Source organism: Neovison vison, chromosome 1 (assembly GCF_020171115.1).
Source record: "Neovison vison isolate M4711 chromosome 1, ASM_NN_V1, whole genome shotgun sequence".
In the NCBI taxonomy this organism is placed as follows: domain Eukaryota; kingdom Metazoa; phylum Chordata; class Mammalia; order Carnivora; family Mustelidae; genus Neogale; species Neogale vison.
The window spans coordinates 183,952,992-183,963,861 of NC_058091.1; the positions used below are offsets into that span (position 1 = coordinate 183,952,992).

General features: G+C 41.1%; 1 protein-coding gene across 1 annotated transcript in view; it reads right to left on the reverse strand.

Annotated features, from left to right (window-relative positions):
- CAMK4 (calcium/calmodulin dependent protein kinase IV) overlaps positions 1–7,155 on the reverse strand; it is a 231,679-nt gene extending 224,524 nt beyond the window's left edge. Inside the window, exon 1 of the mRNA XM_044264318.1 lies at positions 6,950–7,155. Coding sequence (XP_044120253.1) covers positions 6,950–7,110 — 161 coding nt within the window. The 5' untranslated portion in view covers positions 7,111–7,155. The remainder of the gene's footprint in view (positions 1–6,949) is intronic.
- Between the last annotated feature and the right edge of the window lie 3,715 nt (positions 7,156–10,870).

The following is a 10,870-nucleotide window of genomic DNA, read 5'->3' on the forward strand; positions in this document are numbered from 1 at the left end:
TCTTAATGGCATTACAGAGAAATGGGGAGAAACAATTGGTTATAGCAGATTCTTGATAAAGTCAAATGATTTCAATCCATCAACCTCCTTCTTGTTAACCTTCTGCATAGCTAAAAGAAAATCACGTAAAAGACTAGCTTCAAGCTTCTGAAACAGTGGTTCTTAACAGAAAGGGCAAGGGGGTAACATGTGACAATGTCTAGAGACATTTTTGGTTCTCATAACTTGGGGGCCGTGGGGGAGGGCTGCTTCTTTCATCTAGTGGGTAGAGGCTAGGGACACTATTAAACACAGGGTTGCTCCCACAGAATTATCTAGCCCCAAAAGCCTGTGGTGCCAAGGTTAAGAAACCCTGCTCTAAGAGAAAAGAGAAAGCTCTACTTGTGAGATCCTTTGTCCATTGTTATAAATCACCCTCTGTCCAGCATTGCTCCTTTCCTTATTTGCTCTTTGCCACTGAATATGATTATGGACGAAAATCTTCCACCCAAGTTTTTCGCTATTTTATATCACCCATATACCCACCATCCCCAATTAGCAATAAGAGTTTTAAAATGGACTGTGTTGAAGAGTCCATATTCTTAATGTGCTTATAGTATACTATCAATATTTAGATCTAACTTCCTAATTAAGTTATGGGAGTTATGAGATTTTCAGATGATCCATTATCAAAGAGGGGGTAAAAAAGACTAATATAATTTGAGTAAAACTTTGATTCCAGAGCACCTGGGTGGCTCAGTTGGTTAAGTCTCTGCCTTCGGCTCAAGTCATGATCCCAGGGTCCTGGGATTGAGCCCCATATCGGGCTCCCTGCTCTGTGGGAGGCCTGCTTCTCCCTCTCCCACTCCCCCTGCTTGTTTCCTGTCTCCCTCTCTGTCAAATAAATAAAATCTTAAAACAAAACGAAACTTGATTCCAGGTACTATTGATTTCATGATTTCACATAAAGTTACTCTTTGGCCTGATTTATATGGCTCATTGACTTTATACTTTGCAGAATAAACCTGACCTTGAAATTTTAAAAATACAATTTTTACTAGATATGTGAGGTGTGTTCACTTTCCGAAAAGAGAGTCTAAGAGAACTACTTTTAAAGCTAGCCAAAACAAACAAACAAACAAACAAACAGATAACATTACCATAAAAAAATAACAACCAGTAGCTGAAACAGATACCACTCCGGTCTTTATTCTTAAATGCATTACTGCAAACACTAATCCGTACATATATTCTGAAGGTAAAGTATTTACAAGAAAGTTCTTTGAAGCTATTTTGTGGTTAGTGTTTTGTTTCTCTTTCTGTCTCTCTTTTTTACTCAAGTAAAGTTCTCTAGAACAGTTTAGAAGAAAATAGCACCTGTGTCTTTTTTTTTTTTTCTTTCAAATTAGGAGTTATTTTTACCCTTGTAACAGTATTTAAACATGGAAAAATAATGTATTCTAAAGTAATGATCTTATCATAGTCAACACTTAATTTTAAGGCTCTTGACAATGAGTAGATTTCCAAATTTAACATTTACTATGCATTAACGTCAATGGTTGGTATAGTCAGGAGGTGTTTCATGCCTTTACATTTAAGGTGATTTAATGCCTAATTCTGAGATGCCTGTGGCAAAATGATAGTGAAGGTGAAACTGAATCCTTTTTACTTCAGAGCCACAAAGCTCTCTGCCAACAGAAAAACAGCATTATTTTCAACACCTACAAGCTACAGAGGTGATAGTTATCAGGACTCCCACTGTGAAGAAAGAAAACCAGCACAGGAGATTGCTGTCACACAAATTTTAGGGAGAAGATAAACAAGTCACCAGATTTCTCTTTTCCTAGGATCATGCCAACTGCGCCAGCCTATTTCATTACCATTCACTCACCCTCTTTAAAATCATTTGTTGAGCAGCTGCCCAGTACTGAGCTCTGTGCTAGGCACTGAGCACACAATAGTGAACCAGTCAAATCCAGAGACTGGCTTATGGGAGCTTGCAGTCAGTGTTCAAGCATGGGCACCCTGGTGTCTATTCTCCCACTTGTAATCCCACCATGTTCCTGAGCCAACTGCCTGAGAGAACAACAGGGACCCAAATAGTTATATTTTTAATACCTAGGTTAGATCCCCAAAAGAGCTTAAGATTTTAAGTGCAGTGTGGGTGGCAGGAGATCCATAACCAGCAGTATATTATGGATAGCCTGGGGGTTCCTAAAGGACAGTGTGGGGGAAAGTACTGGGGGAGAAGTACTGACTGAAAATGGCTCAGGAAGAGGCTACCACAAAGACAGGGAAGAAGAAATGTAGGATAGGATTTCTCATCACCCAGGAGCACTGGTTGGAGCTCTGCTGTTAGAAAATGCACACTTTTCATGTTTCCTTACAGGAAGTATCTGCTGCCCATTACCCAGGTCCAGAATTAAGTGTTACCAAGTGGAATACACAAGTGTTCAAGCCTCTGACTTCCTCTCCTATACAGTGAAGGTGCTGCTGGCCCAGCCTCCTGCCCCCTCAGCTATTTCAGAGTACAGTGCACCCAGCAGATCTTGGAGAGACACTAGAGTTTTTCCAAAATCTTTGGAAGGGGAAACCCAATGACGACTTAGAAGTAAAGACAGGAGAACTTTTCTCTACAGAGTTGTGCATACTCAGTTAGCAGTTGGTCTGCAGGGCATTTTTCAAAATGAATCTGCCTTATACTTTAATCTGGCATACACAGATTTATGGCCTAAAACAACATTTTCATACTGGGTGATAATACATTAGTGAAATATGAAATCATGTGGATTCAGCCAATACTTTGATGAAATAGAATAAAATCAAACAGCATAGACTAGGAAATATTAGAGTACATTGTTGGTAATAAGAATAAACATTGTTTTACAAAACTTGTTTCCATTCTAAATACACACACTGTTTCTATTTTATACACACCTATGTCTTACTATCTAAATCTATTTAGTTCCTAAGCAATAATACCTATAGCAAGGGATCCTATGAAACCCTGCTTTAATTCTTTTGCCATAAGAAGAATGGAAATTTATCTAAAAATTTATTGCAAGATAGTTCAACACACTTTTCTTCTTTTGTACTAATTATCTTTCCTTTGGTTTCCTTTAACTTTTGTATGTGGGAATACATCAAGTTTTGCCTACATTCTTTCAGTCTCATACTACAGAGAGAAACAAGAGGTGGGAAATAACTGAAAACAGGGTTTGGGTTTCAATGCACAATCCCCACCACAGGGCAGCCCAGGCCAAATCCTGTGCCAAACCACTAGACAGAATCTGGACCAGATGCAGGTTCTTCTTTCCCTTAGAAAAGACTTTAAAATGCCAGCTTCTCAAATTATTGGGCAAAGGACCAACTACTCTCTAGGATAGGGAGCTTTGAATAAGATCATGGCCATATGAATTGGCCATGAATTTGTTAGGGCATCACAATTTTTGTAAACTTTTTGACAAGCTCTATAAAGAAAGCCATTATTTTCAAATGTGATATTAGAAAAATTAAATTAGCTTGCCTGATACTCTTTAAATAATCTTCCTTATCCCACCCCTCACCCCCTATCCTGATACATATATATATATACACACAGATATATATGTGTGTGTGTGTGTATACACATATATACACACATATATATGTGTGTGTGTATATATATATATACACACACACACATAAATAATAGAATTAAAAAAAATAAGAGCTATCACATGGCCTTGGGCTACCTGTAAAACATTGCTGCTGGCACTATATAGGGGTTTCAGCTGGCTTTCACTGTGCTCCCTAAAATTTCCAAACATATCCTCAGGGTGTGTTGTCCTATTAGTCACATGTCCAGGGGCACCTTGGTGGTGCAGTCTTTGTTAAGCATCTGCCTTTGGCTCAGTTCATGATCCCAGGACCCTGGGATTGAGCCCATTGTCACATCAGGTTCCCTGCTCAGTGGGAAGCCTGCTTCTTCTCTCCTACTACCCCCACCTTGTGTTCCCTCTCTCACTTGCTCTCTCTCTGACAAATAAATAAATAAAATCTTTTTAAAAAGTAGTCACATGTCCAATCTTCTTTAATTCATGAGTCAATAGCTTACAACAGATAATTTTAACAGAGGAATGACTACTCACAAATTAACTTAATCTGGTGGGAACTGTCTATATCCTGGATCTAAATACAGTGACATTTCACACCAAGGTCTTCGTTCCCTTAGCATCTTAATGACAACTGTGTAACTAATGAGTTACATGTTTTGGCCTTAGAGTCACCACTGACAGGCAGATTTGGCCCAAGACTGAGAGTTAAGAGAGTAAAGACTTGAAACCAATCGAGTCTCAACTTTATCCCTAGTGAAGGAAAGAAGACTTCTGTCAGGCAATAGTTATAATTCTGCTGTATTCTCTGGCTAGGTAGATTCTTAGTAATTATATCTGTAACCTTAGTTGCTTTATGTTTTAGATTTATTTTGTTGAAAAAAATAACTGATCATGAAATGACATTTTTCAGTCTCAGCCAAATGGAGTAAACATGCACCTCACCAATACTGCCATCTACAGAGAACTTACCTAATACACTAAAAAGCAGCAAAAAAGAGAATTTTTAGTTTTCTCAAAATATTTTAATTCTGTAATTACAAGGTAGACAGCTAGATAGCAAAGTAAGAATCTTAGCAATATGTAACTGATTTATATTTGTCTTCCAAAATTTACTGCAAAATATAGCATAAAGTTTTTTTTTAAATAAACTTCAAATTCCTTAGGTTTTCCCAACAAAGTTGACATAGATGTGTACCACTCACAATTTTTTTCTAACGACTTTTCCATTCCTCAAATTAAAGCAATGTCTTGAATAAGCAAAGCTTATTCATAAAGATAATATGTAGCTAATGAGAAGTCCCAGTCAATTAGGCATCTGGGGCAAACGTTACTCAGGGAGCAGTTAGATTTGGTGGTGGGACAGTCCCTTTAGCACCAGCAGACACTTCCTCTAATAGAGGCGGCAGTTTCTCAAACACCAAGTAAACAATTGTAAGTAGATTATCTCTTCAATCAGAAATTTATACTGTTCCACTGCAGCTCACCATACAATTATTGTAAGGTTCAAACCTGACAAAAGGAGTCACTTCATTTATTTCCATCCTACATACAATTGCACATCTTCAGATGAAAACTGAAGTGAATGCATACAATTGCACATCTTCAGATGAACACTGAAGATTTTGATCAAAGTAGGATATTTATGTACACACTATTCAATGCCCAAGTATTCTGGAACATTTTTTTTAAGATTTATTTATTTATTTGGTAGGGGGCATGAGCAAGTGGGTGGGGGGGCAGGAGGGAGAGGGAGAATCTCAAGCAGACTCCCTGGTAAGCCCAAAGCCCATTGCAGGGCATGGAATCCAGGACCCTGAGATCATGACCATAGACGAAATTAAGAGTTGAATGCTGTGAACCATGAGACACTATGGACTCTGAAAAACAATCTGAGGGTTTTGAAGGGGTGGGGGGTCGGAGGTCGGGGTACCAGGTGGTGGGTATTATAGAGGGCACGGATTGCATGGAGCACTGGGTGTGGTGCAAAAATAATGAACACTGTTATGCTGAAAATAAAAAATAAATTAAAAAATAAGTAAATAAAATTAAAAAAAAAAAAAAGAGTTGGATGCTTAACTAACTAAGCCACCCAGCCGCCCCTGGAAATTTTTTAAACAATGACAAATGATTATATTTTCATTCAGAAGTTTTGGGTTTCTTCCATACCTTCTATATCAATGAGCCATTAATAGTAGTGGCAAAGGGGGGTGGGGTGGGGAGGTGGTTTGTGAAGTGACCCTTAGACCTTCCCATCAAGTATCAACATCCATCATCCTGTATTGTGGTCTCCAGTGGCATTTAAAAAAAAAAAAAAATTGGCTCTTAGCTAAACTGTTTCCAACAAAAAGAAAATAGAAAATGAAATTACAAAGTATTAAATACAGAAGCTTCAACTTGTCCACACTTGAAATTACATTTTCAGATTCCCTACGGTAAACGGCCTGGATCTAAAATGTATGTTGAAAGGAATTCTCCTTACCTACTGATAACAGAAAGGAAAGAAGGGAAAAGCAAGGAGGGAAAGAAAAAACAATTTTCTATGTTTAAAAATATGAGAACATATGGCATCATCCACATGGCAAACCGCTCTCTACCTGTTTGGATCTTCAGAGGAGGGATGAGGGACATTTCTGCAACCCCAGAGAGATAGCTTTTTGCATACATAATTTAAATAAATCACTCCAGCATGAAAGAAGAGCAGAATTTTTCTAATTACCACTGCCTAAACCCCATGTGCTGTTTTTTCTTTAAAGCCACACTAGTTCATTATTCTGCCTTCAACTCTCTTAAATGATTCATTCTCCCCTTCACTCCTGAGCAGACTCTACAGGGAAGCTAGTATTTAAGTTTAATTTCTAGTGCCACTTGCTTTGGAGAGTTTGATGAGAGGAAAGGGGAAGAATCTAATTTAATAACTCTGTCGTGGTTTGGAGGGGCACCCTCTGCCCCTACCCCAAAAAAATAACTAGACAAACAAGACCCTCTAGCAAGCTATAGTCTTGAGCAAAGACACCAATCGGGAAAGCAGGGCCCACGTGTGGTGGGAGCTGTCACCCAAGGGAAGTGGCAGCCGGCAAGAAGGAGGGAGCGAGGGTGGGAGAGTCGAGCTGCTGCTCGCAGCTGCACCGGCCTGGGTGCTCTGAGAGACACCTGACTCCCAACTTGAAAGCACTTAGCTCTCTCCTAGACACTACAGGGGGAGAAATCAAGGAACAGGGAGGCTGGCTCGCGCATACCCCCAAGAGCAGTCCCTGTGAAAGGGACTTCCCGGTGCGCGCCGCGGGCTTCCCCAGAAGCTCGAGCCCGCGCGCAGTACAAGCCGCTCCACCACGTCCAGGGCGCCCCCAACCCCCACCCCCCCACCACTGCCTTACCGTCCCAGCTCCGACTCCACCTCGAAGAAATCGCTCAAAGCATCCCTGTTGGAACCTTCGATCCAGTAATCCGGGATGAGGCTCCCGGCCCCTGGGGCCACACTGGCAGTGACCGAAGAGCAGGACGAGGCAGAGCACGAGGGCACCGTGACTTTGAGCATCTTCGCGGCGGGACTCCGGAAGCCGCCACCGCTGTCGCCGCCGCTGCCGGAGCGAGAAGCCCCGCCGCCTGCTGCCGCCTGCAAACGCAGGAGCGAGAGGTGGCGTCCTTCACACACGCACACACCCACCGCCGCCGCCGCTGCTTCCCCCACTCCACCCCCCGTGCCTCCCCCGGCGCCCTGAGCTGCGCGCAAGCTGCAGCTCCCTTCCAGCACAGTCAGAAAGGAGGGAGGGAAGGTGGGTGGGTGGAGAAGGGGGCGAGGAGAAGGGTGTGGAGAGAGAACCCAGTCGCTGCCAGCCGGAGAGGAGAGGCGGAGGCACTGCAAAGGAGAGAGATTCCCTCCCCCTTCGCTCTCTCCCTCCCCACCTCTCCTCCTCCCTCCGCGGAACCTTTCCAGCCCCCTCCCTTTTTTCCTTTCTCACCCCCAGGCTGTGGCTGCTGCGGAGCCGGTTTGGGCGGCTCCGGATGCAGGAGCTTGGGGAAAGCACGAGGACCAGAGCATCATCCCACGCGCCCTCCCGCGGGAGCCGGGAGCCTGGAAGGCACCGCGCGCAGTGGGACGCTCGTTCCAGGAGTGGCGGGCGCCCAGCGCGCTCTGGGAGCACATGGGTCTTGACCACCAAGCAGAGGGTGAGAGAGGGACCTAGCTGTTGTTGGCGCTACTCATCCTTCCCCGGAGCGCGTCTAGGTGGCGAGTCCCTCCCACCTATCACCAGCTAATCAGCCATTCCCTTTTCATCCCTCTGTCAAAGCTTATATTGGCAGCTGGGGAGGGTGCCCTGTGGTCGTCGATCTCCCAGAGCTCCTGTGCCCGGCCCCAGCTGATAGCTGCAGGAGAAGGAAGCACGGGGTCCTCACTGACCTGACTCACCTTTGAGTGAAGACTTCAGTTGGAAGAGATGCTGTTGTGCTGCCGCTGGCACTGCCTCCTTTAGCACGGTTGGAGCTCCTGAAATTTCGGGCAGGTGTTTGCTGTGTCTGGTTCACTCTCAACCTCTGAAGGCTGGAACAGAAATGACCCAGAGAATTACAGATCTGGAAGGGCCCTGTGGAAGCCTTAATGCGGGACCTGTCACCATTCGTGGCAGAGAAGATTGCTACATTTAAAGCTATTCACTCTTCCACGGAGATGTGTCCCATCACAAGCATTCCAATGTCTGTCTGGCAACCTTCAGGCTATTCTTCTAGGTACTGGTTAAATGTATATCATTTATATTTCTACCATTGAACTTTTTTCTTTCTGGATTTCAGCAATGACAATTGCTCAGTCATATTCTGTAATAAATATATATAAAAGTAGTTATTACATCAACCTCATTTCTGGCTAAATAACTCTAGGCCCTTTCTTTAACCTTATTTCACAGGTGTCACTTTCAGAAATTTTTTTGTTTTATTTTCCTCCAACATGCAATAAACCCTATCACATGCCCCCGTTCCTGATAACATCAATAAACAAAGTCCAATATTATCCTCTAATTTATTGATTTATTTCTGACTCTTCGGAGCTTTCATGCTATGTTGAACTACCCCCCCCAAAAAAGCACTAAAAACCTCACAATTAACCTTAGTGCTAAGAATATGATCCTTAGTTGACTAAAATTGAAAAAATAAGTATAAAAACTATCCCTCACAGATAATTTTATGAAGATGAGCATATATTCAATTTACAAATGGCCCCCAAAATATCAAGTATATTTAGATTCATACAAATTCAGTGAAATACTGAGTTATTTAGTAAAAGACTGAAAATGCTTACACAACATTTTCAGAGAATGAATTCAATAATCTTCGTGTTAAAAAATCAAGTGCATACTCAAGGCAAACTGATAAAACTCTAAAGTAAATTCTAGTTCTCAGGAAGTTAAGTTTCCCTTGGCTTGCACAGACTGGTGGAGGAAGGGCATGAAGTAGTTGCTAGGCCATTTTTATTCACACTTCTTTGAGGCAAGTTCTGAAGTGGCAGCACTGCATGTTTATACTTGTCTTTTGTGAGCAATTCTTTTACAACATAAGTCCAAAGCAAGCATATTACATTGAAAGAGAATAAGTCTTTTTACTTTTCCTATTTTAGGGAATGATAGCTAGAGAAACACCACTTCATGGTATAGAGGAGACTGCAGAATTGATATTTAAATTCAACACTGGTTTGGTCATTTGATACCTATGCTTTTCAAAACTGACTTTTGTGGGGTGCCTGGGTGGCTCAGTGGGTTAAGCCGCTGCCTTCGGCTCAGGTCATGATCCCAGGGTCCTGGGATCGAGTCCCACATCGGGCTCTCCACTGGGCGGAGAGCCTGCTTTCCTCTCTCTCTCTCTGCCTACTTCTCTGCTTACTTGTGATCTCTCTCTGTCAAATAAATAAATAAAATCTTTAAAAAAAAAAAAACTGACTTTTGTAAAAGTGCTATTAACTTCAAAAGAGGGTATCTGGTTTAATAAATCAATTTATTTAAAAATAGAAGATGAAAATAAATATTATTTTAAGACAAGTGCAACAGGATTGAATCTGTATGATTTATCTTCACTCCTTACAAAATACCATCTAAAATGATCAGAAGAACAAAGGCATATATCCACAATAAGAAAGAGGAGTAATATCAACTAAATTCCAGAATCTAAGAACAGATAAACAAATGGTAATTGACTTTGAAGACTGGATATACCTGAAACTTGGATTTAAAATGGGAGAAGCCAATGAGGAAAAATCCAATTTTCACCACAAAATTCCAGAAATGCTCGGAAATTGAGTACTAGATCCTTCTAAAGTTGGAACAGAAAATAAGACATTAGTTGAAAGCTTTTATAAGAAGTTCTTAGGTCCCAACATTTCTTCTTCCACCATTCACAGTCAAAAAACACACTTCCTAAACCCTTGGAAAAGAGAGGAGATTTAATCTTTGAAAACGTTAAACAGAAAATGAAATGTGTTTTACATCATAAGGTACAGGTCGCACCATATTGAAAACAGAAGGATTTGAGAAACTCTACATAACAAAATGTGAGATTTCCAGGTCCATTAGGCTCCCGGGATGCTGAAAAATGGGCATATATCTATCATATGCCCGCCATACAAGAAATTAAAGGATTCCTCACTAAGAATACTAAATAATTCAAGGAGAGAGGGACTTATGGTACTGACAATTAGGATACTCACAACAACAAAAATCCTAATTTTTTTCAACACCTTACAGTGAAGCCTATCATTGAACAGGCTCAGAGATCTAAAGCTTCTAATTGCCTATTTTTTGTCTTACTCAAACATGCATGGATAAGCTTCCATTCTGGTATGGCAGAGTAGATGGTATGACTAAACCTCCTGTATATAAAAATTATAATCTCTGAAGTAAATATAAAAAGGGTCCTTTAAATGTGCAAGAGAGCCATCACAATCAGAAAACTGAAAATGATGTAACCCACAAAAGAAAGGAATTTTCTGAATTAAATGCACATTTATTTAGTTTTTCCTCTGAGGGCTCCACTGGCAACACAACTCTTAGGAGCTTGAGGTGTCAGAATTTGGGGCTGGCAGAATGGCTAGAAATTGAGGAGGAGAAAAAATTTTAGCTGTTCCTTACCTCAGAAGAGATGTAGTTTTAAGTATGAGTTTCACCAAGTTTAACTGTGTGTTACAAGAAACAAACAAACAAACAAACAAAACTCTAAGAAAAAGATAACAGATAAATTTTTAAAAATCTTAAAAAAAAAAAAAGAAAGAAAGAAAAAGAAAAAGATAACAGAGAGGACTTGGGAGACTTTGC